General features: G+C 44.2%; 1 protein-coding gene across 3 annotated transcripts; it reads left to right on the top strand.

The window, feature by feature from the left end:
• LOC129824207 (dynamin-3-like) lies at window positions 1-20,525 on the top strand. 3 transcript variants are annotated; one of them, XM_055883673.1, is made up of 21 exons: window positions 1-286; window positions 717-904; window positions 3,492-3,565; window positions 3,635-3,784; window positions 3,949-4,152; window positions 4,327-4,425; window positions 4,883-5,043; window positions 5,197-5,339; window positions 5,434-5,569; window positions 5,668-5,735; window positions 5,845-5,983; window positions 6,113-6,199; window positions 6,575-6,645; window positions 6,825-6,885; window positions 10,358-10,471; window positions 14,830-14,939; window positions 15,193-15,307; window positions 16,481-16,657; window positions 16,920-17,146; window positions 17,409-17,591; window positions 18,763-20,525. In XM_055883673.1, exons 2-21 carry the CDS (start codon window positions 744-746, stop codon window positions 18,806-18,808), a joined length of 2,526 nt encoding a protein of 841 aa, XP_055739648.1. In that variant the 5' UTR covers window positions 1-286; window positions 717-743; the 3' UTR covers window positions 18,809-20,525. The 3 variants fall into 3 exon arrangements, with proteins under 3 accessions (XP_055739648.1, XP_055739649.1, XP_055739647.1); XM_055883674.1 differs by having other exon boundaries at window positions 606-904; window positions 18,766-20,525; XM_055883672.1 differs by having other exon boundaries at window positions 606-904.
• Window positions 20,526-24,368: the final 3,843 nt, after the last annotated feature.

Raw genomic sequence — 24,368 nt, 5'->3', positions numbered from 1 at the left:
CAATCTTATCACCAGGCGCGGCGAGCATCGCAATTATCGCTGTTGCGTAAAAGAAATATGATTAATCCGTTATAGAGGCGAATTTGTGTTCGCTCTGAATGAGGCTTTGAAGTCCATCCGAGCATATCAACACTACTTAAACATAATTATATACCACATGACATTCACATTAAGCCGATGCTCAGTTACAGCAGGTGGCGTTGCTTGTAGGCTATAATTGCGTATGGATACGGATTTTGGATTGGATCTGCCTGTTCTTCAAACGCCAAGGAATCCTTGAGAAAGGGTAAATGAGAAATGGCTATAGATAAAGAATAGAATGAATGCTGTGATTTATTTATTGTAAAGGTGTTGCCTGTAAGCAAAACACATCATGTTCGATGCAACGCGAATCATTTGGTGTGGGTAGGTCATTCCAAACCTATGGAATTAGACTGTCTACAATTCCATGCACGGTTTTATATTATGTGCTTTTAGAGCGGGGTTTTATCAAGGACTTCATTACCCAAATGCCCTTGAAGAAAATTGTGTGTGTGTGCGCGGTGTTGGTGGCAAGCAACTGCGCAATCCTACTCTGACTGCCTCTCTTTCCCTCTCTCTCTCAGTCGAATCAACCCTTGCTTTGCTTGGGGCACTGCGCGTCTGGATGACAACAACATCAACAAGCACGGTAGCACTGGATTAAAGATATAACCGCCCACTTCCTTCTCTCTCAGCTTGAGCCTCTCACGCCCGCTAGCACCATGGGTAACCGGGGAATGGAGGACTTGATCCCGTTGGTCAACAAGCTTCAAGACGCTTTCAGCGGCATCGGTCAGAGCTGCAATCTTGACCTGCCACAGATCGCGGTAGTCGGCGGACAGAGCGCTGGCAAGAGCTCCGTGTTGGAGAACTTCGTTGGCAGGTAAAGGAGCAGCATCCAAGCACAACACGCCAAATTCATCACTATAGGGCAATACATAATACTATCTCGTGTTAAGCATGGGGTCGGGGATGTCGTGTCCATCCCCGTCACGTTTCGTTTCTCGAAACGTCTGTGGCGTCCCGATCTTCTTTGAGCCAGGAGCTCGTCTCCATCTTATTTTTAACGCGCATTACTATTTTATACCGGCTTTATGACAAGGGAGCCGATATTTGGGTTACCGCAACCCACTCGAGACTCCAGCCCAATCAGCCAGCCCCATTTAGCCTGTTTCAGTCCCTGAAATCTCAGCATTTATTTTGAACCATTTGCTTAAACTCATTGAAATGTAAAATGCCCCCCAGTAAAATAGGTAAGGAAATGACTTGTAAGGACTGGTGGATATATACGTTAACACCAGGCAACACTCTTATTACATTAATAGGGTAACGACCCTGGGTTTATAAGCGCGGAAATCTACTCTGCCGCTCGAGCATGCTTTTGCGGCACAGTCGATAGCGCGTCGGACCTCGGGGTCGAGGGTTCGAGACCTGCACCCTGTCTGTTTCATTACATTGGTGTCAGAAGTGGGATCGGACCTTGCACCCACGACAGTGTGTGTGCTTGACCGGTCAGCGCGTTCCTGTAAGACGTAGAGTCGCAAGCTAGCGCGAGGACGCGCTCTTTGAAAGGAGGGAGTAGTGTAACGACCCTGGGTTTATAAGGGCGGAAATCTACTCTGTCGCTCGAGCATGCTTTTGCGGCACAGTCGATAGCGCGCCGGACCTCGGCCTGGTCCCTGCCTGTTTCATTACAATATGATCAAATCCGTTCTACTGTCAATCATAAAGAAGAGCTTCCATTAGATTGTCTGCACTGTGGGATTAAGTGGTACATTATGGCAATGTGGTTGGTACATAAAACAGATACCATTAGATATGGACAGGAGGGTATAGGTTCAGAAAGATTGCATATACCTTCAAATATTTACAGATATGTGAATGGTAAAGACTGGCAATTGAGGTTAGGTATAGAAGGTTTCCTACTAATCTCCAGGGTCATATTAATTAGTGCACAATGTAGCAAATGGTTTGCAATGGTAACAAAAAGGAAAGTTTCTTATTGAACAAGGTTCACAGTCCCTCTCTATTTCAGTCTGTTTTCTTCCGTTTTGTGCCTAGAGAATATGACCCAGGTCTAGATAGATGAAGTGCAGGGTTGTTGGCAGCAGCATGAGTCAAGGTCCAGCCAGCCACCCCTAAGACCTGGGATCCAGCTGAGTAACAGTCCTGCTGTCCAGGGTTGGCTCCCCCACTCACACGACTTGCCGAATGGACAGCAGGTGTCTGACTCATATTTTCTGCTAGCCCATAGATAGAGGTCTCAATATCAATATGTGTTCATTCATCTAGCCAACTCGATGACAAGGGGCCTAAACATGCATGTAGACACACACACACTTTAAATACTTTATTTGAATCCACCAATCAAATTGACAAAAAAAGGATCCAAACAGTTCAAAGGTCGCTGTGTGCATGGCAGTCCAGGGTACAGGAAGCACCTCCTTCTCCAAACAGCTAGGCTGCCCACGACAGCTGAAACAGAGCAGTACCTAGCCAGTTGCTTTGACCTAGTTTTTGTCAGGCCAGCAATCTGGAGGCCACACACTGCAAGCCTGTGTGCGTGACTGAGACTGCAGAAAATATCAGCGCCACCAGCTAGCACCTCCGCCCGAGGCTGTCCAAGCCTGCCACGAGGGGCTGGTACTTAAGCAGCTTCTTGGCAGCTTCTCGACGCCATGTTGCCTTCGAATGAGCAGCCCACTTCCAAAATGAGCATATCTCTCCCCCCAAACAACAACAATATCTGGTGTATTTGGCCCACAGGAACACACATCATCTTCATCAAACCAGCTTCCCCTTACACAAGAGTGGTTAAGCATGTGGGGTGTTGGTGAGACCTTGTCTCACCTTGCTGGCTATCAGGTCAACACACACTTGCCAGGCCATCATTGTTAATAAGAGTTTGTTCTTAACTGACCTGCCTGGTAAAATAGACACACACACACCTACACATGCACTCTCTCGCCTGGTAGCAGACTGGTATGTACCGAAGTCATCGTTCCTTAACGGAGTGCTCTGCTACTTGCCACTGTGCAGCTGTTCATGTTGACTTCTTGTGCTTTAGGTCAGAATTGATGACTTTAAGGACTATTTCATTTGATCAGCAGCATTAAGGGGATCGAGGTGTACTCAGGGGGTTCTGAGGGTAAACTCTTGGACCAAAGAGCCTGATGACATTTTCAGATCAACATTTTTTCCCCCGTTCATAATATCTTCTGTTAGTAAGAAGAGACTCCATTTGGTTGTGTGCTGTGATTTTAATTCTACATTACGTGGTTGTGTGTGTTCCGTATGTGTGAGTCATTGTACACCATAGCAGTCAGCGGCTGTTGGTGGTTCACCCTAGGTTCACAGTCACCGTCAACATAGTCTCACATAGCCAGACACCATCTTATTGTCTCATTCGCTCCTGGAAGGCAAGGTTAAATTCAACCCCACCTCCTCTCTGATTGGCTATCTGTCTGCAGGGACTTCCTGCCCCGAGGCTCTGGGATCGTCACCCGCAGGCCCCTTGTCCTGCAGCTTATCAGCGCCAATGCAGGTAACACACACACACACACCCACACCCACACACACATTTGGAATCTAATCTTTGCATTTTTCTTCACAGAATGGGCAGAGTTCTTACACTGCAAAGGGAAGAAGTTCACAGATTTCGACGAGGTTCGCCAGGAGATTGAGGCAGAGACTGACCGCATTACTGGGGCCAATAAGGGCATCTCTCCCGTCCCCATCAACCTGCGCGTCTACTCCCCACATGGTAGACATGCACAACCCCTTAACTACTCTCTCTCTCTCATCTCTGTCCTCTACCTCCTGCACTGCTGAACAATTGTGTATTGTTCATTGTGGGCTGTTATCCTCAGCCTCCTGTGTGTTAGGTAATATTCACTATGACATGTGTCCTCTCTCCTCTGCCTGCAGTGCTGAACCTGACCCTGATCGACCTGCCAGGCATCACCAAGGTGCCCGTGGGGGACCAGCCAGCGGACATCGAGCAGCAGATCAGAGACATGATCATGCAGTTCATCTGCAGGGAGAGCTGTCTCATCCTGGCTGTCACCCCGGCCAACTCTGACCTGGCCAACTCAGACGCCCTCAAACTGGCCAAAGACGTCGACCCCCAGGGTAAGACGTTGATCAATATTGCTCTGTCATATGATATGGTTACCTAATATTTGAAACACCGGCCCAGGCGTTGTGAGATCTCGCAGGCGTCTGCAATCACGTCAGCCTGGAACGTAGCCTTTGTGTTGTGACTGGCCTGCCCCTGCCTTTTGCCCCTTACCCTTTGAACTCCAGGCCAGAGGACCATAGGAGTGATCACCAAGCTGGACCTGATGGATGAGGGAACAGATGCCAGGGAGGTCCTGGAGAACAAGCTGCTGCCCCTGAGGAGAGGTGGGACATCCGTCTCTTGCTCACTCTTTCTCTCTTTCTACCAATATCTCTCTTTCTTTGTCTTTCTTTATCCATTATTAGGTCCAACCAATCTAATTTGGTTATCTTTGGTATCAGCTTTTCATTACTTTTCATTTTGGTTCCATCCCAGTCATGTTTTTCCCCTCATTCCCCCTGACTCCAACCATATTGGAGTGGTTTCACCCTGTCCATTTGTGTGTGTTGCCAGGTTACATTGGAGTGGTTTCACCCTGTCCATTTGTGTGTGTTGCCAGGTTACATTGGAGTGGTTTCACCCTGTCCATTTGTGTTTGTTGCCAGGTTACATTGGAGTGGTTACACCCTGTCCATTTGTGTTTGTTGCCAGGTTACATTGGAGTGGTTTCACCCTGTCCATTTGTGTTTGTTGCCAGGTTACATTGGAGTGGTTTCACCCTGTCCATTTGTGTGTTACCAGGTTATATTGGAGTGGTGAACCGCAGTCAGAAGGACATTGATGGGAAGAAGGACATCAAGATGGCTATGGCTGCTGAGAGGAAGTTCTTCCTGACTCACCCGGCCTACAGACACATGGCCGAAAAGATGGGCACCCCGTGCCTGCAGAAAGTCCTCAACCAGGTAGGCTAACAGACTGACTGTAGACTGACCAGTTAACAGTAACTGAGTCTCTCCTACAGGTTATTACATCCTTGCTATGCATCCCAAAGGCAGTATAATAGGCTTGCTTAGCGACGTTATATTTAGGGTACATTTTGTGTTGTGTTGCCATAGCAACTGACCAACCACATCCGTGACACACTGCCGGCGTTCCGTAGCAAGCTGCAGACCCAGCTGCTGTCTCTGGACAAGGAGGCCGAGGAGTACCGGGGATACCGCCCTGATGACCCGGGACGGAAGACCAAGCAACTGCTGCAGTGAGTCCTTCAGAAAAAAACAAGTTTCACAATCAGGGTTGGGGTCAATTTCTTCTAAATTCAGCAAATCAGCTGACATTTTGTGTGTGTTTAGGATGGTGCAGCAGTTCTCAGTGGACTTTGAGAAGCGTATCGAGGGCTCTGGGGACCAGGTGGATACTGTAGAGCTCTCGGGTGGAGCCAAGATCAACCGCATCTTCCACGAGCGATTCCCCTTCGAGCTGGTTAAGGTTAGCTAGCTGACTGATGCACATCTTGTTTCATTTGGTGCTTGGCTAGAAAACACTCTCATTCTCAATCGCTCTCCCTTTCTCGCTCTCGCTGCCAGATGGAGTGTGATGACAAGGAGATGCGGCGGGAGATCAGCTACGCCATCAAGAACATCCACGGTATCAGGTGGGTGTTTTACTGTTTACCTCTCTCCTACCACCTTCAACTATCCTCTTCTTCCTCCTTTCCTGACTGTTCTCTATTCCTCTTTCTCCCTCTCTCTCTCTCTCCGCAGGACTGGCTTGTTCACTCCAGACATGGCATTTGAGGCAATCGTGAAGAAGCAGATAGTGAAAATCAAGGAGCCGTGTATCAAGTGTGTGGACATGGTCATTCAGGAGCTGATCAACACCGTGCGTCAGTGTACCAACAAGGTAACCTTTTTAGTCAATCAATCCTCATTCTGGGATCCTTTTTAGAATTAGAAAACGTGGTGCCTTTTTAAATGATATTATTTCCTATGGTGTACCCTGATAAGATGCGATGTGTGCCTGTGTTTTCAGTTGGATTGCTTCCCCAGACTGCGCGAGGAAACCGAGAGAATTGTGACCTCACACATCCGAGACAGAGAGAGCAGGGCAAAGGACCAGGTAACAACCTACATATCACACACACGTTATGTTCTTCTAAAATTCATTTCCATTCAAATCCTAGTTTATCTAACCCTAAACATAACCCTTACCCTAATTATAACCCTAAATCTAACCCCTAAGCTTAAAATAGCCTTTGTCCTCATGAGGACGTGGAAATGTCCCCACGAGGGAGAATTTTCCTTGTTTTACTATCCTTGTGGGGACATTTTGGGTATTTTAGGTCCCCACAGGGATAGAAGAACCAACACACACAGTACAAATGCACACACTGTTATGTAAACAGTGGACTTATTGACCCAGGGGCTAGTAATACCGCACTGTAAATGAAGCTTCTATGTATTTTTGACCAAATCTTTCTGTTTCCAATTGCAGGTGTTGCTGCTGATCGATGTCCAGCTCTCGTACATCAACACTAACCATGAGGACTTCATAGGCTTTGCAAAGTAAATGACTGACCAGGCCTGCCTTTATTGGCCTGCTAATGTTATTACAAAGTGGAGATGGGGGGTGAAAATAGATGCTGATAATACCGTACAGACCTCTCCGTCCCTTGTCTGTTTCTCTCTGTGCTTACTTTCCTATCGCTGTCTGTTTCTGTCTCACTGCTTTCTCTGCTCCATAGTGCACAGCAGAGCAGCAAGCAGAGTAACAAGCAGAGTAGCGCTGCAAGCCAGGTCAGCCAGGTGAGATATAGAGGAGGATCTGAAATACTGCACGCACGCACGCACGCACCCACGCGCTCCAGAACAAAAGGCCAAGGGTGCCCACACTCCAGCAGTGGGGCTGCAGGCCACATAGGGGGAAACAGGGCCATAGGGACAGCGACTCGTATGCTTCCTAGTTTCTTTATGTCATTAATTTGTACACAGCACACAGTATGTATACTACTGTACATTCTACATACATTATTGCCTTTGTTGCATGCTTTTTTACATTTCATGTTGATTTTGGGGGACCTTTTGCCTTTGTCTTTTTCAGTTGGATGGTGACACTTTTATTATTATGTTGGGTGTGTGTGCAAAACAAATGGATGTTTTTAAGTTTTATTTACCTTTTGTCACTATGTTTAAACCCCTTCTATGTCATCAAGGTGCCCCCATGCATTTCATCCCAAACCCTTAGTGAGAATCTGAGCAGCCCTGTTTTGGGCGTCTGGCCTGGTTGGTGAGTATCACTCGTTGGGGTTAGGGTTGGGCTTTGCCTGCTGTCTGTATTTACTCCACTGCCCAGAGTGTGGCTCCTTCTTGTGGCCACCCTGAGTTGACTGTTTATAGCTTTTTCCACTCTCAAGCTTAACCCTTTACACTCCTGGGAATTGGCCTATATGAATAGGGATAAATCGAAATGATTCTTACAAAATACATTTGAAAAGCATAAGCATGGTAGCGAATGAAAGGGAACAGTTTGGAGATTCTGGGGAAATGATTTGACCAAAGTTGAGGGCACAATAGTTCACAAGACTGAATCCAAACATTACACTGTTGATTTTATGTGCATTTTACATTTAGCCGCATTTGTTGATAACGAAACGTAAAAATACTCTGGATAAATTCAGTAACTGGGGAAAAATGACAAGGGTTTGAGTGAAAGAACTAACTGGTGTCTCGAAGGTGGACACAGTTCCTAAGTCATTTCAATACACTTTTATGACTCAAAGAAGCTTCTTTAACTAGAATGTGCTTTTTGCAGCTCTCCTAGCTGTGCCGTTAAGGAGGCACACTTGTTTTGTTTTGAACACAGCCCTGCATCCCTGCCATCACACAATTACTGTAGTTGTTTACGCAATCCTAAAAAGGCCCATTATACATGGACATCTTGATCAGGTGTGCATCATTTGAAAGCTTGTTCCATTGCCAACATGACTAGCTAAGTTATAAAATATGATATTACAGTGTTAGGCATTCACAGGGCAATTCAGAGAAACAGATTGTAATTTTGGTGTATACAGAAAGTCATGGGTGCATTCAGGTCCGTGTTCCGCAGTGAATTTTCTTCACAATAGACAGACGTTCTGTTCCCGAAAAACCCAGGGTATGACGCCATGTCACGTTGTGTTTGTACGTCAGACCTAGTGTTCATAAACGTTGACACTGTGTATGACTTGAGTTTTGATATGAAAATGTGAAGTGCACATTTGGACTCGCCGGTGTTTGGCTTGCTCGTACGGCGTCTCATTTTTCAAAACACATAGTCGTCTTCATTAACAGCATTTCTTCACTCAGACAACAAAGAGTCTGCAAAAGTTGCCCAATTAGCAGGAGGGATGGGGGCAACTTCTTATCGCTTGTGGTGCTGAAGATCAGAACGGATTTCGGTCAAAACCCACACAGCACTATGAGGCCTGAGCTTCATGTCATTTATAGCATGTTACTGTACACCGACTGCTTTCCAATTTATGCACTTGTCAGTGCACAAACCTGCCATTTTCAACCCGTATAGAGGTACGAGTGTAAAGGGCTACCTTTAGTGGCATAGGAACAATCTCAGTTAAAGTTAAATAACTAGGGAACATTACTTTGTTTTCATTCCAGAAAAGCTGATAGGCAGATACCAACAATGTCAAGTTACTTTCTAAAACCCCACAGAGTCAACATCAGTAAGTTGGATGTGTCCTTAGGAGTGGGAGTTGGCAGGTTCCGTTGGTGTTGGATCAAGACCCATACAGCGCTGAGCTTTGAGCTCTGGCATCATTTATAGCATGTTACTGTGTTCCAATTTATGCGCTTATCAGTGCCCAAATCTGCCATTTTCTACCCATGTATGGGTACAAGTGTAAAGTGCTAACTTGAACCCACTCAACTGCTATGGCTGTTAGTTAGCTACTTTACACAGGTTATGGGTCAGTCAAATACATGTCGAAATACTTTAAAATGCTCGATCTGCATTGATTTAGTTTGCTATACAATGGGACCAATAGAATAGTCCCAAAAGCATAAGCTCCAAGCTAAATTAAGCACACCTTAAGTATTAAAGTATTTACCATGATGTATTTGAGGCCGGTGTGGTAGGTTCCATTCATGAGATTGTATCCCGACGTGGTGCCTTAGGTGTTTTAACGGCCCACTTCCTTCCTGTTTCAGGCCTCCTCTCCTCCCGCCTCAGGCCTGATTGTAAGAGCAACAGTTTACGTTACGACACTCCCTCATCCCTCTGACCACAGGGGGTTACCTGTCAGTCAGCCTCCCACTATAAATGGTGTTGAAAAAATCTTTGATTTGTATCAGGACTGAACAAAAATAAGACTTTAGAAATATGCTTTTTGGGTAACCCCCTTAGTGGTTGTAGGCCATCTGAGACACTTAACTTAATAATCACTCAATCCTTTGATTTCCACTGGCTTGCGTGTGCAGGCTAGTTAACACACCTAACACAAACACGGATGTAGCTCTAATGCTATAGTGCTATAATGCTAATATTGTTTGTTTGGGGGATGTTATGAAGCACTAATAACACGATGGTCACCTCTTAACACTGTGACACAGACCTCTGTTTGTAACTTTCAACATAGTCTCCAGCCACAACAGGGCACTATCCCGAACTGAACTCAGTCACAAATTATGGTTTGGTTTATTTGCAGGTTGATGTTTATTGTCATGAATCTTGCCCTGGATGCAGAACTGAGCGATTTCCGCTAGATGGGCCAGCTGGCTATATCGTAAAAATGAATAATTTTTTTGTTGTTGCTTTTTGGTCATAATTTAGGGTTAGGCATTTGGGTTAGCAGTGTGGTTAGGGTTAGGTTTAAAATCAGATGTGTGGCTGTGCCAGCTAGTGACCACTCTACAGAGCTGCCTCCAGGGCAAGATTCATGACAATAAATGCCAACCTGCGGTTTATTCACAAAGATATACACTGATAATATCAATTAACTTGGAGTTCTCACACAACACACTTTCTCATTGCATTTTATTATTCATACGTCACTTTTGTGCACATCGGTTTGGGTACATGCAGTAGACTAGCTGGCCAGGTTTGACTGACTATGATTGAAGTAGGATGAGGTACAGTAGATGATGCTTCTGTGTGGACATGACAACTCTTCAGTACCTTTTTTAAACCTCTCATACTTCCTGGCAATCACACCACCCACCACAACTATGACCCCATCTTTCATCCCCTGACCTCTAACCTCTGCCCCCCGCTCTCTCTCTACAGGTAATCCGTAAGGGCTGGCTGACCATCAACAACATCAGCATAATTAAAGGCGGGGCTAAGGAGTACTGGTTTGTCCTGACCGCTGAGAGTCTGTCCTGGTTCAAGGATGATGAGGTGAGTGAGTTAGTTCACCCTCTTCAGGGTGAGTTAGTATAGTCAGTCACATTAAGTCTGATGTAGTTTATGGCTAGACTTCAGGTAATGATGGATTGGAACGCCATTTCCCCTGATACAGCCCTCCTTTCTGTTTAATGTCTGGCAGAAGGGTGGGCAGGTCAACAAATGGTAAAATATACATATGCGCTTTGAATCTCTGGCCAATTCCCAAGTGATAAGTATTTTGTTTGATATCTTTGTAGAGGACATAATATAAACCATACCTTTTGACTACCCACTAAATCACAACTCAACAGTGGTTCCACGTTGGCTCTTCAGTGACGTGGCTCTTCCCCTTGCGATGCAGGGTGCTCGTTGATTGGCTGGATGTGGTGTCATTCATAGCTTGACGGGCTGGTGTCTGTCTGCCTGTCTGTGCCTGCTGTACAGGTTCCAGGATGTTCTGCACAGCAAGTGTAGACAGGCAGACACACGGCAACTCCCGGAGTCAGCCAATCCGTGCACTGGTCAGCAGATGACATCACACGGGTAACAAGCAGTCCACATGGTTTAAATCGTCTCTATATACAGTACGTGGTCGATACACAGCTAAATTCACTGGACAGATATCGCTCTCTCTCTTTGTCTGTTTTTTTGTTGTTTCCCCCCCTCTTCTTTCTGTCTCTCCACCTCTCGTATCACTCTGCTGGGAGTTAAAGCATTTGGTTTTCTTTTGCACAATTGGAACCATCCCAAAGAAAACCACTGCTCACACGCATGCAAATACACACATCGGCTTTATGACACGATATTTGATTAGGAGTAATTCAAAACGGTAACTCGATGGATCGTAGACATTCTCATGTCGCGTTACCTTTAGAGCAGTTGTTTTACGAATCTCTGACATTCAACCAGTGTTAGGGGTAATGTGTTACAAAAGTAACCCGTTGTGTAATCTGATTACTTTAATGAGTAATGGATGGGTAATATTAGTTACTTTGTCAAACAACGCGTGCGTGACTTTCAGAATCATATCTCTACCGGACGCGTGTTTCCATGATCCAATCCTGACTTGTTTCCTCGTTTAGTTCTTGAGCGAGCGGAGAAAGGCTGTTTGGAGAAATGTCATAACAGCTGCAGTTCATAGAAATGTATAGAGTACGCACCTCTGATCTTTGCCATTGATCGCTTCTGTGATAGCAAAGCCCAAAGAGGGCTTTCACATCTAGTGGTAAATGTGCCCTCTGTACATCTCTATGGGTCCCTTTTTTTAAGTGCGGGCTATAACCAGAACTGGCTGCTCGAGAGAGATTTTGAATGAAACGATAAATCTGTACAGATGTTTTGGCTTACATTTATATATGGCTAATTAAGCAGCACTTGTAGATTAGCAACAGGAAAGCAGCGCCACAGATGAAAGGAGAAAATAGAGCTAAAACCCAAGTTAGTAAGTAGCTATTTTTGGTAGTGAGCTCGCGGCTCGCCATGCTCCCTCTGACAGTCAAACAAACGGGGAGATTTTTAGATTTGTTTCATGAAAGTACATGATAAAGTAATGCTTTACTTTCCACACAAAGTAATATTGTAAAGTAACACACTACTTTTGTAATATGTAATGTATACTTAATCCCACCACTGCATTCAACCAAGCATTTTTCCATATTTCCTTGAGCATCTTACTGTATATTTATTTATTCTCTCTCTCTCTGACCCCCCCCCTTCTCTTTCTTGGTGCAGTTGGCAGTTTCTCTGAAACTGCACACATTCTTGGCACGAAAATCACACATTTGTAATCCAAACATCAGTCTCCAATGATTCAGCGGGGAGAAATAACCTATTAAATGGCAGTATTCCTCCCTCTCTGTTTCTGAACCCAGTAGCCCTTCATTATCCAGACCATCTATCACCAATACAATTCCACAGCCGCCCTAATATTACAGTAATCATGTTAATCCTACAGTAGCATCCCTACCCAATCAAATATTATTCCCTATACAGTACACAACTCCCAATACAGTAATTTACTGTAACATAACCTTACATACATAAACCTTATACATCCTTTTAACACCATCATCCACTAGCCCCACCAAAATACCAAACCACTAGACCTCTCCTCTAGTTGGTTTATTATATCATCAGTGAAATAATATTTTAGCTGCTTCTACACACTGGACAGAAGACCATCTGCCACACAATAGTTTGACCACAGACTTAAATGATAATAGTATCATATTCTAGCTCTGACTTTGACTGTATCTTTAGGCAACATTGTTACTGTTACCTCCCAACCTAGCGCCAATGAAATACTGGAAAGATGTGTTTTGTATTTGAAGCAGGACTTGATGGATGGATTGACCACTTTGCATGACTGTTTGAGTCTATTGAGCCTCTGCTGCTCCTCCCTCTCCCATCTACTGCATCAGAGTCGGGGCTGGATTCTTTGTGTAAAGATCCAGGAGCCTACACACTTCTATTGCTGTTATACCGTACATTTAGTAAGCAGACTGTTTCAAGGACGTTAGAACACATTGGTCTGAGACCTGACTGACTTTTAACTTTATATAGGTCTTTTTTTCCCTCTTTTTTTTTGAAACCAATGATATACATTTATTCCACGACGTAAAGTAAGTCTTAAATGCAGTCAGAATATTCAAAAAGTACAACATAGGAACCGATACCCGACACAGAGTAGAAGACAAAGCAAAGAGATGAGCAAACGGCAGTGGAAGATGGTCAGTGGTGGAGTGTAGATAATCAAACCCACTATGAAACCTCCTTGAAAGCCAGTGTTTCCCCGAAGAGAAGTGCTTCCCTGCCCAGTCTAACCAATGTGCAGACTACTGTACACCAGTAAGACAATGAACAGGTAGTCTGAACACTGGGAGGACGGAGCCGGACAGACTGTCTTAGGCCCCAAAGACATTGACTCTCTGCCATTCCGTAGGCAGTAACGTTTACGGATCTTTGTCTTCCTTCCTTCCTCCATTTTGGCATCAAGAAGTAGGGATTTCCCCCCCTCAAACCTCAAAACCTATTTTCTTTTCACCCATCCGTGTCGCCTCTTCTCCCCCTCTCTGTTGTTTGTCTGTTGTGTTTCTGGGTGTCGCTCCCTTCACTGTCCGTTTGGGTCATGCCGGCATTGCAGAGTATCCAGGCTTGACGTGGCACATTCACTCAGACGACCGACCGGGACAGACTGGTTGAGCACTCAGGGAGGGGATATTGCAAAAAAGAGAGAGGGAAGGAAAAAGAGGGAGAGATGGAGGAAGAGGGAGGGACACGCGTGACCATATATGGGTTGGAGTGACCCCTTGGTGAATACAACCGAGAGAAGTCTGCAATGGTTCTTTTCTCGTTTCATACCTAGTGAGACCCTACCATCCTAGTGAGACCCTACCATCGCTCTGCAGGGGGTCACATATGGACACCTCTGTTGAACCACTTTTCGAAATCCTTCGCTTTGTTTCTTCTTCAGGTCTCCCTCTCTTTCTTAACTCCACTCTGGAAGTTCTTCCCTCCTTCTCTTGCACTCCATCTCTCTGTGGTGTTAAGCAGTACCAGATGTCGAGTCTTAACGCCAGGCTGTCATTTAATCTCTCGCTCTCTTTCTCCCTCACTCCCCGGAAAATCAGGCAGGAAGTGGGCCTCTGGAAAGGAAAGTAGAAATATTGAAGAAATAAGAGGGGGAGGGATAATGGAGAGAGAGAAGAATTGAGATGGTGAGGGTTGATGGAGTGTGTGTGATGGAGAATTTAACATTTTACTCTCAACTCTTTGTGCTCACGATTAAAACCATGTCATGCTCAGTGTTATCCTGACCCACAGCCCTCTGCTTGATCCGACGTCCATGCATTCAAATGCACACCACAGCGCATTCCCGGAGTCCCCTGTGTTTTTCCACATCTGTATTTCTCCTCTTTATCGTAGCCAGAACGTTTCCTCCAGCCCCAGCTCTCCCTCCCTTTTCAAACGTACCGTGGAGAACGACCCGCACACTAATGACTTCCACATGTCGTCTCCCCCTCTCTCTCCCCCTCCCTGCCCCGCTCTGCCTCCCACTCTCATTCTTCCTCCCACTCCATCTCCACCTCTGTGCTCCCCCACCCTCTCCCCTGTGCTCCCCCAACTTCTCCTCCTTCTCCCTACTCTTCTTTCCACATTCCCCTTCTCTCCCTTTCTCCCTGGATCATCGCCCGACTAAGCCAACCTGTTGATTTTAAAAATCAAGCTGAGAAATAAACATAATATGACACGCAGAGATCAGATAGTAATCAGAAACGAAGTAAACATTTCCCTAACATGGTTCTTTGCAGTTGCTTGTTTATATTGTAAAACCTGCTGATATGGTACCTCCCTTTCTGTTTGTATCTCAGGAGAAGGAAAAGAAATACATGCTCCCTCTGGACAACTTGAAGGTGCGCGACGTGGAGAAAGGGTTCATGTCCAGCAAGCATGCCTTTGCCATCTTCAACACAGAACAAAGGTCGGAAACCAGCGAGACACATCTTAACATTACTTGTAATATTATAGCACCACTTCTACTTAAAATATTCCTACTTTAGTACCACTAGTTTTAATAAGAACGATACGTACTTTAGAAGGAGACAGAAACCAGATAGTCTGGTGGGCTTGTTTTTTTCCTTTTATTTAAATGGATGAGCCTGCCACGTGCCCCTAAAATGACCCGGAAGCGTAACTAACTTCCTCTTCCCCTCCCCTGTGTTGTGGTCTGACAGGAATGTGTACAAGGACAATCGTTTCCTGGAGCTGGCCTGTGACACTCAGGACGAGGTGGACAGTTGGAGGGCTTCTCTCTTGCGCGCTGGAGTCTACCCCGAAAGGTCTTCTAATGTGAGTGACAGCTGCACTGGTCACCAAGGTTGGGGCAATTCCATTTCAGTTCAGGAAGTAAACCGAATTGGCTGAATTGAAATGAAATTGCCCCCAACCCTGGTGCCCACCACTGTGACCACTTACCGTGGTGTCACTGCAACTTATTGTCCACCTCATCTGCCCTGTTTATCCTGTTCCCTATTACCCATGACTACCCTTCACTCACTTCCCATGTTGCACTTCTGTTATGTCATCCATCCTATCACTTCCCAAGTGAGCCATCATATCACTTTATTTTCCCTTTCTCCATCCTCTCTTTCTCAGTGAAGTTTGATGTAACTGTGAAGATGTAGTGAGTCACAGTAGATGTAGGCTACACCTTGTTGATATGTTGTTTGATATTTGTATTTATTAAGGGTCCCCATACTGTTCCCCATGAACAGTACATCATATCACTTTATTTCACCGCTACATACTTACAATACAAAGTGTACAATAGAAAATATTAAACAGTACATCATATAACATTATTTCACTACTACATACATACAATACAAAATGTACAATACCACTGTACAACAACCATGCGTGTCTGTACCTTTTTTGTGTGTCTCTATAGTCTCCGCTGTTCCATAAGGTGTATTTTTGCCTGTTTAAAAAAATAAAAAAATAAATAATCTGATTCTACTGCTTGCATCAGTTACCTGATGTGGAATAGAGTTCCATGGCTGTATGTAGTACTGTGCGCCTCCCACAGTCTGTTCTGGACTTGGGGATTGTGAAGAGACCTCTGGTAGCATGTCTTGTGGGGTATGCATGGGTGTCTGAGCTGTGTGCTAGTAGTTTATACAGACACCTCGGTACATTCAGCTTGTCAACACTTACAAAAACAATTAGTGATGACGTCAATCTCTCTCCCACTTTGAACCACGGGAGACTGACATGCATATATGCTATTGTTATAGTGACTCATTTTTGCTAAAGGTTTTTAGCCCTTTTTTAAAAGCCTTTCTTAAGGTTGTTGCTGAAGTACAGAGCTTTGTGATTTCCATGTGTAATGATAAGCGCTTTACAAATACAATTATTATTTGTCATTTGATATGCACGTGACTTTTCTACATCTAAAGATGCAAGCCACAAGATCTGTATCACTAAATACAGGTGTGTTAACTTAAAGCTGTCTTCCTATAGGTGGAAAGTGAGGGAGGCGGCTCATCGTCCTCGTCCCAGGACAACTTCTCCATGGACCCTCAGCTGGAGCGCAAAGTGGAAACCATCCGCAACCTGGTCGACTCCTACATGGCCATCGTCAACAAGTGCATCCGTGACCTCATGCCCAAGACCATCATGCACCTCATGATCAGTAATGTAAGGGACCTCTGCTCCACGCTGGCCCAATGGTATCGGGCATGGGTTCAAATAGTAGTTGGCGTTTTTCAAATACTTTCAGCGTTCGCTTGAGCCTGGCTGGTGTGCAACTTTTCACATGATTCTATTGGTTCCGTTGTGCCAGGCAAGCTAACTCAAACAGGCCTGGTTACTGTATAACGCTGTGTGACAACCATGGTAAAAAGAGCTTTTATAAATAATTTGAATGAGTCCAACCATCAACTCTCTCCCCCACCACCAGGTGAAGGACTTCATCAATGCGGAGCTGCTGGCCCAGCTGTACTCGGCCGGGGACCAGGGTGCCCTGATGGATGAGTCCCAGGAGCAGGTCCAGAGGAGGGACGAGGTCCTCAGGACCCACCAGTCCCTGAAGGAGGCCCTGGCCATCATAGGAGACATCTCCACCACCACCATCTCCACCCCAATGCCCCCGCCCGTGAACGACTGGCGCAGTGGAGGGGGAAACAGGTAGGCATCCTGGTAGTCCATGGATAATGACTTCCCTAGATATCTAAGTGTAATGTAATGGAGTCAACTATTGGTCTACAGGTGAAGATGTTGGGTTGGCGAGCAGGAGAACCGTGTTTGAAGACTGTCATTCTTTTTAATTTTTAATTTAAATTTTTTACTTGGAGACTGTTGAATGAAATCACAAATAGTTTAGTCTTATCTATGTGATGTCAAGAATATGTCATGTATGAAAGGGTACTGATGGCCCCCTCCCCCCCAGGTCTCCTCCAACCAGCCCCACTGGTTCCAGGAGGATGTCATCAGGCCAACGCCCTAGTCCCGGAGGAGGGCGAGGGGCTCCACCCCCTCCTAACCGTCCAGGACCTCTGGGGCCCTTCAACAACAGTGCTGACAGCCCCCAGGTCCCCAGCCGCCCCAACCGGGCCCCTCCCAGCATCCCCAGGTGAGGCCAGGGCATCCTACTTTAGGCCTATATGCTCCTGTGTAGCTCAGTTGGTAAGAGCGTGATCATGCTAAGATCGTGGGTTCAATTCCCACAGGGATCACATACGAAAAATGTGTGTACTCACTAAGTTGCTTTGGCCTTTTGATTAAAAGGTCTGATATATATGCACATGGGTACCAACGTGTTCAGTGTCTCCATAACCAGGGGTAACCCTGAGTTTTTCCTGACCATATAGCTAACCTGACTCGGTTCCCTACATCATGTATAGACGTTCCATTATCTTAAGCGGAATATTTGGAGGGTTATTAATTCAAGTAAAACACACAAACACATTCCAGTGGTTTGTGGTTACTGAAACAAGGAAGAGTCCACAAGCTCAAGTGTTTCTCTTAGTGCTGAGTGATTAACGAAAATGCTAAATTTTCCTGGTTGTTAAACAAGGAATTGACCGACGTCAGTTAAATTACTTGAATTCCATTAATACATTTTTTTGAGCTCAACCTGACGTTTCTCTAGATAGAAATCAAATCTTCCATGAGAAATTAAGTCAATAGCTATGTGGGACGCTGGGCTGATTTTGGAAGTTAGGCAAATATTCAACTTAGTTCAGCGCAGAAACGTGGTAATTAGTTACAATGACCCTAATCCATTGCACCTGTTCTTTCCGCATGAGAGAGGAATGACGCAACACAACATAACAACGAGCGGGATAGAGACAGTTTGTGAGGTAGCTCTACCCGATGGATAGTTTTAGTAGTTGGTAATAAGTAGCCTTGAAAGTATGCCTTATCTACATTGACAAACTAGTAAAATGATTTTGTCAGCCAGCTAGCTACTACTAGCCTTGCTAAAAAGGATGACTCGTTCAATGGGGAGCATGGAGATGACGTTAAATGGTTGGCTGGATGCTACTGCCTTGAGCAGAGATGAGATGATGACATTAAGAAATGACAAATAAAATGTAAAAAACGAAGTAATATACACAACTGAATGTTCTTTTAAAAATTGAAGTAAAAAGTCATGTGATTGCCTGTTTTTAACCCGTCTTAAACTATCTGCTTCTCTTCCCTCTCTCACTCTTCCTTCCCCCTCTCATTCTACCTCCCTCTCTGTCATCCTTTGGCCTCTAAACACTACTGCCCTCCCACCCTCCCTTCCTCTCCACCAGTAGGCGACCCCCTCCTTCTCCAACAAGAAATATCCCCCCATCATAAGCAGTCAAAGGAGCTTGCGATCTCTAATGGGACTAGTGTTCATCCCCTAGGTCATCCTCCAGCGCTCATCCTTCCCCAAGCTCCTCTGCTATCTATCTCTCCTTGGTCTTCACCCCCCCCCCCAGTGCAGACATTGAAACCTCTGACCTCAGGCCAGGTGACGATCAATGTCCATGTATCTATGTACAGTATGGTGCTTGTCTTGTGGTGTATATATCTTTATGTACGCTTGTGCTCGCCTGTCGTCCAGGTTTGCTTAGCAGCTTCAGTTTCGACTGGGTTCCAGACCCTAGAACTTCCATCTCCCTTACCTAGAACACAACCTGCGTAGAACCCCTCCACCCCAGCTGCTGCTTCTCTACATATCTATGCTCAGCAGTGGCACTGGCCTACCCATTCCAAATGCAGCATGGCACATAGGCTGCTTTTACTGCACGTACTTGTGTGTATGTGGGAGGCGGAAAAATTGGCCTATATATAGGCCAAGTTCGTTTTAGTATTATATATAACACATTGTACAACACCCGCTTTCTGTATGTTTTTGCCTAGGTGTTCTTCTCTTAGAGACGAAAGTGTGTGTGTGTGTGTGTGTGTGTGTGTGTGTGTGTGTGTGTGTGTGTGTGTGTGTGTGTGTGTGAGAGAGAGTGTAGGTGTGTCTGTGTCAACCCTGTGTGCATGTATTGTCTATCTGCACGTTTGTTGCTGTTTAAGTTGTATTTGTTTTCTTGGTCCAAGCTGTTAATAAATCAAGACCCTTGAGAGTAATTTGATGTTGGATCGTTGTGTGATTTGTTCCTGTGTTGTAGTAGCAGCAGCCGCAGCAGCCGATACACATATAACACGGCTGAGGACCAGTACCAACAGTATATTATTTCACACACAACCCGCCGCAATAAATGCACTTAACCCTGTCAATGGAGTCTGGTATGCCTGTATCTGCTGTATCGCTGGTCAAGTGGTCATTTTCCTCAAACCTTTTTCTAAGCTCAAACTCAGAGGCTGGCTGGAAAGATGGAGGGAGGGTGTTCCCAACACAAAGACAGACAGAAAAGTTCACCGATATTACTTCACCTACCAGAATTATGGGAATATACATATCCCTGTATGACTGAGAACATAGTGACATGTTCCATTTAGCCTTTTCCTCAGGTTGGGTTGAAGCCTCCCCCATGTTCATGAGAGATCACAGGCCACTTCAGAACTCTCTCCATGTGTAAAACCTTTTCTCCTCTCCTTCCCCAGTCCTGAGACCAGTCAGCCACTGTGCCAGAGCTTAAGGTGGATTTGTCTAAAGTGTTCTCTGTCAGTATGTTATTGTGTATGTATGTGGTCCTGTCCTCTTTTGAAACTGTTTTCTGCTGTGTGTGTGTGTGTGTGTGTGTGTGTGTGTGTGTGTGTGTGTGTGTGTATATATACACATCCAAACATAGGTATTAATGAGAACTGTTGACTATAATGACCTTGTTACAATCTAGCACTCTCCGTGTCTCTAGTAGCATCTCACTCTACTTCTTTATCTGGAAATTAGACCACTTCAATGGCATGAAAGGAAATAATACAATATCAAGCAGAACATGAACAAATGTTATGAAACTATCTTGCCTGTGGGAGGGTATAGATAGACATAATGAGTAATTGTGGAATTGAATTGCAACAACAGTGGTAATTTTATTTGTGTGTCTGTATCTCTCTAAAATAAACTCTTCCCCTCTCACTTTTCATTTGTTCAGTGTTTCTTTTCAAAATATATTTCCCTGACTAACCTCTGCATGCCAACCCATTAGCCCCTCTATAACTAATAACAGTAGCTGAACATACAAGTTAAATTCTTCCAAGGACCTAAGACGGCGGGCTTTCAAGGACCTAAGACGGCGGGTTTGTTTTTAAATGAATCAGAAATCCACTCAACTAAAATGAATCAAGGGATTATATTGTGGTGTGGTACATGATGATCCACTCAGGAACAGTATCCGTATTCCTCCAGAAGATGCTGCTGGATAGCCATAACTAACTGCAGGCCTACAATTTCAAGTTTAATTCCAAAAAGCTATACATCCATTTTCAGCAATGTTGGTAAATGACCTTTTATTGTTTAAAGAACTTATAGCGGTACGTTTTGTCACCATCTAATCATGGCATGAGGTGTTCAATGACATACTTAGGAAAAAGTATCACTTGATGGTTTTATTTCAGAGAGACATGTTTTGTTGTAAAATGCTATACTGTATATCCGCCTCACTCCGAGTATACTACTAAGTTTTACAGTCTAATGTTATAACTACGTTTTTTAAATAAAGAAAGTGTACAAATTAATCAATACAATAATGAGATCTGTATGTAAAAATGTACATTTAATAGTTTAGTCATTTAAGGGATGCTCTTATCTAGAGCGACTTAGTTACTGTAAGTGTATTCATCTTAAGATAGCTAGATGAGAACCACATAAGTCAAATATACAGGATACAAACATTCCATTCCAGCTAAACAATGAAAATATAGTATTTAGCAACATAACCCATTTGAATACACATCTAAAATCTATTGATAAAAAATCTGAGAACAGTCATATTTTAAACACACATGAAGGTACCCATAAACACTTTCTGATAAAGGATTTTGGAACGAAACTATTCAATTTATTATGGGGCCAATTAACACCTCACCAACAATGAGTTACATTCAAAGATTTATATATACACTAGATGACTCACAGGGGGCTGTTTTGAAGCCACTGCGCCTCCATCTTGGCACTCCCCCACCGGTATAATTTTTATTTTATTTTGGAAGCTATAGAAATGCATTTAATGTAAACATTTGTTTTAGCTCTTTATTCTATTACAGATACATTAATGCATACTTCTAAACTATACAGTATGTTAGCTAAACATACATTTATATATATATATATATATATATATATATATATATATATATATATATATATATATATATATATATATATAAATGTAAGTTCTACTGTTACTGTCCCCACTACAACAAAAATATTGAAATGCTGTGGAATTCCATTAATTCCTATGGAGGACTGCTCCTTCCGTGCATTGCCAATATGGCCGACCGGTGGCTTCAAAGCCTCAAACAGGCCAATACATAGCGTCAATACATAGCAATCCAGGGTTTATATACATCAGTGGTTGCATTGCATCACTTTTGCTTGTTTTCTTTCTTGAGTCAGGCAGCTCCAAATGCAGGTGTTTCAGCCTAGCTCGGTGCTTTCTGTGGTGGTGGGGCAGCCACCGGAAAATACGAAACGTAGGGTTTGGTAATGTTCTTTAGTTGCGCCGTGATTGGCTCAGTATACTGTCTCATGGGGACACTGTCACCGCAAAATGACGTCAAATCACGCTATACCTACCATAGCTTTGATTGGACTGATCATGTCACCGGCATCATACTTTCAAAATATTAGCTAGCAAGCTAGACGAGGAGTCATCGTCATGCATCAAGTCGGCAATCTACTGGCAAATCCTTTGCAATCCTTGTCATATAAAGAGAAATTATAGATAAAACGTATCGGTGCTCATCGGCCATTGGACATAAACATTACACAAAAAGTTGGAAATCTCAAATTCAACAATGAGTGCTAAGGCGCCACTGTAGCCCCGGGTTCGATCCCAGGCTGTCTCACAGCCGGCTGTGACCGGGAGACCCATGAGGCGGTGCACAATTGTCCCATGATCGTCCGGGTTAGGGGAGGGTTTGGCCGGCCGGGATGTCCTTGTCTCATCGCGCTCTAGCGTCTCCTTGTGGCGGGCTGGGCAATTGCAAGCTGACCTCACGGCCGTCAGTTCGACAGTGTTTCCTCCAACACATTGGTGTGGCTGGCTTCCGGGTTAAGCGAGCAGTGTGTCAAGAAGCAGTGTGGCTCTCAATCTTCGCCGAGTCTGTAGGGGTGTGACAAGATCGTAACTACCAATTGGATATCACAAAAAAGTGGTTAACGCCATGGGCCAGAAAAGATTGAATACATTGGCCATGCTGTCAATCCAGCATGACTTCTGCCATGTTCAAAACAACTGGAAACTCGGAACTGGGAAATCTCAGACTTCATTGAGTTCAAGACAACTGGGAACTCAGATAAAACTAGCTCCAACTGGGAAAATAATTTTGAATGGTCAATCAACTCGGAATTCCAAGTCGCCACCTTCCTGTTCAAGTGAGCACAGCACAACAAGGTGAGTTGTCCAAAAATGTCTTGTATAAATGATGGAAAATGCCAGGCAGATATGCATACTGTAGCTAAGAAAGTAATACTAAGTGTATGTTGTGTAGTAAGCTTTTAGTAGCCCATCTGCCTCACCCTAATAATTTGGTCACTTTCCCCTTCATAATTTAGCCTACTGTTCTGACTTGGTGGTGCACATGTATCCTATAGCCTGTTTTAGAGAAATGTAATCATTGGATATTGTAAGAGCTTTCATTGTCTGCTTATATCCCCTTTATTTATCCTATGGCTCTGACTTGGTGTGCAGGGAGAATACTGTAAGAATGGCCCATGTTCTGAATTCTGTTGCTGTACATTTCAAAAGTGCTGAACAAATAGTTATATTGACTACGTCCGTCCTAGTTCCCTCATTAATGTCTTAATCCAAATTATGCGCCTCTTATGCGCTCGTCATCCCCTTATGTCATAGTTGTACATCTCAATATACAGTAGAAACCACATTTGTTAAAGCAAGTCAGCCATATCAGCTATGTTTTTTTAATGGCAGTAAATTAGGCTAAATTAACTGTTTCTCTGCCAGAGAAGACTCTGTTGATAGCCAGGTGTAGCAGTGGTAAGGATTCACACTACATGGTGCTGAAAATAAAGCTCTGCTGTTGGGAGAGCTTTATGAGGCCCTAACAGGTTGTGGGCACAGTTTTTCACCGTTATAGTGCAATTAATGTATTGTTTAGTGTTGTGTCGTGGCTTTGCTGGCATTAATCTAAGATTATAATTTTTTTTGTTAGCCCCACCAAGATTTACATGCTAAAATCGCCACTGGTCATGAAGTACATTTCTACACAGAGAAGACTATGGTCTTACGTCATTGTAATTACATTATTATATTAATATGCACACAAGAATTTGGTTATTGTCTTAAGTGTGATACTTTCTAACAGACAATGAGAAAAGAAAGCAACTCAGACATTTTTAGGGGGTTCAGTTGAAAGATCCAACTCATTTGTTTTTGAAAGCTCCAACTCAATTAGTCATTTGCCAATTTACTGTAAAAGTCCATTCACATATCCAGTCATCAACGACAAAATATTTTTTTAATTAAATTTTATATTTTACACTTATTTGTGTCATAGTTGGCAATTTGAGAGCTACCTCACTTTTTGAAAACCTTTCAACTTTACCACAGAGTTTCTAAACCCAGAGGCGCAACATCGCGAGGAACGCTTGTGAAGCAGACCAGGCCGGGGTTTGGGGTTAGAGAAGTCAATGAGAGAAGTGAAACATTACAATCAAATCAAATTGTATAGGTCACACACATATTTAGCAGATGTTATTGCGGCTATAGTGAAATGCTTGTGTTCCTAGCTCCAACAGTGC

This window comes from Salvelinus fontinalis, chromosome 26 (assembly GCF_029448725.1).
Source record: "Salvelinus fontinalis isolate EN_2023a chromosome 26, ASM2944872v1, whole genome shotgun sequence".
Lineage (NCBI taxonomy): Eukaryota > Metazoa > Chordata > Actinopteri > Salmoniformes > Salmonidae > Salvelinus > Salvelinus fontinalis.
This window is presented reverse-complemented; position numbering and strand designations above follow the sequence as displayed.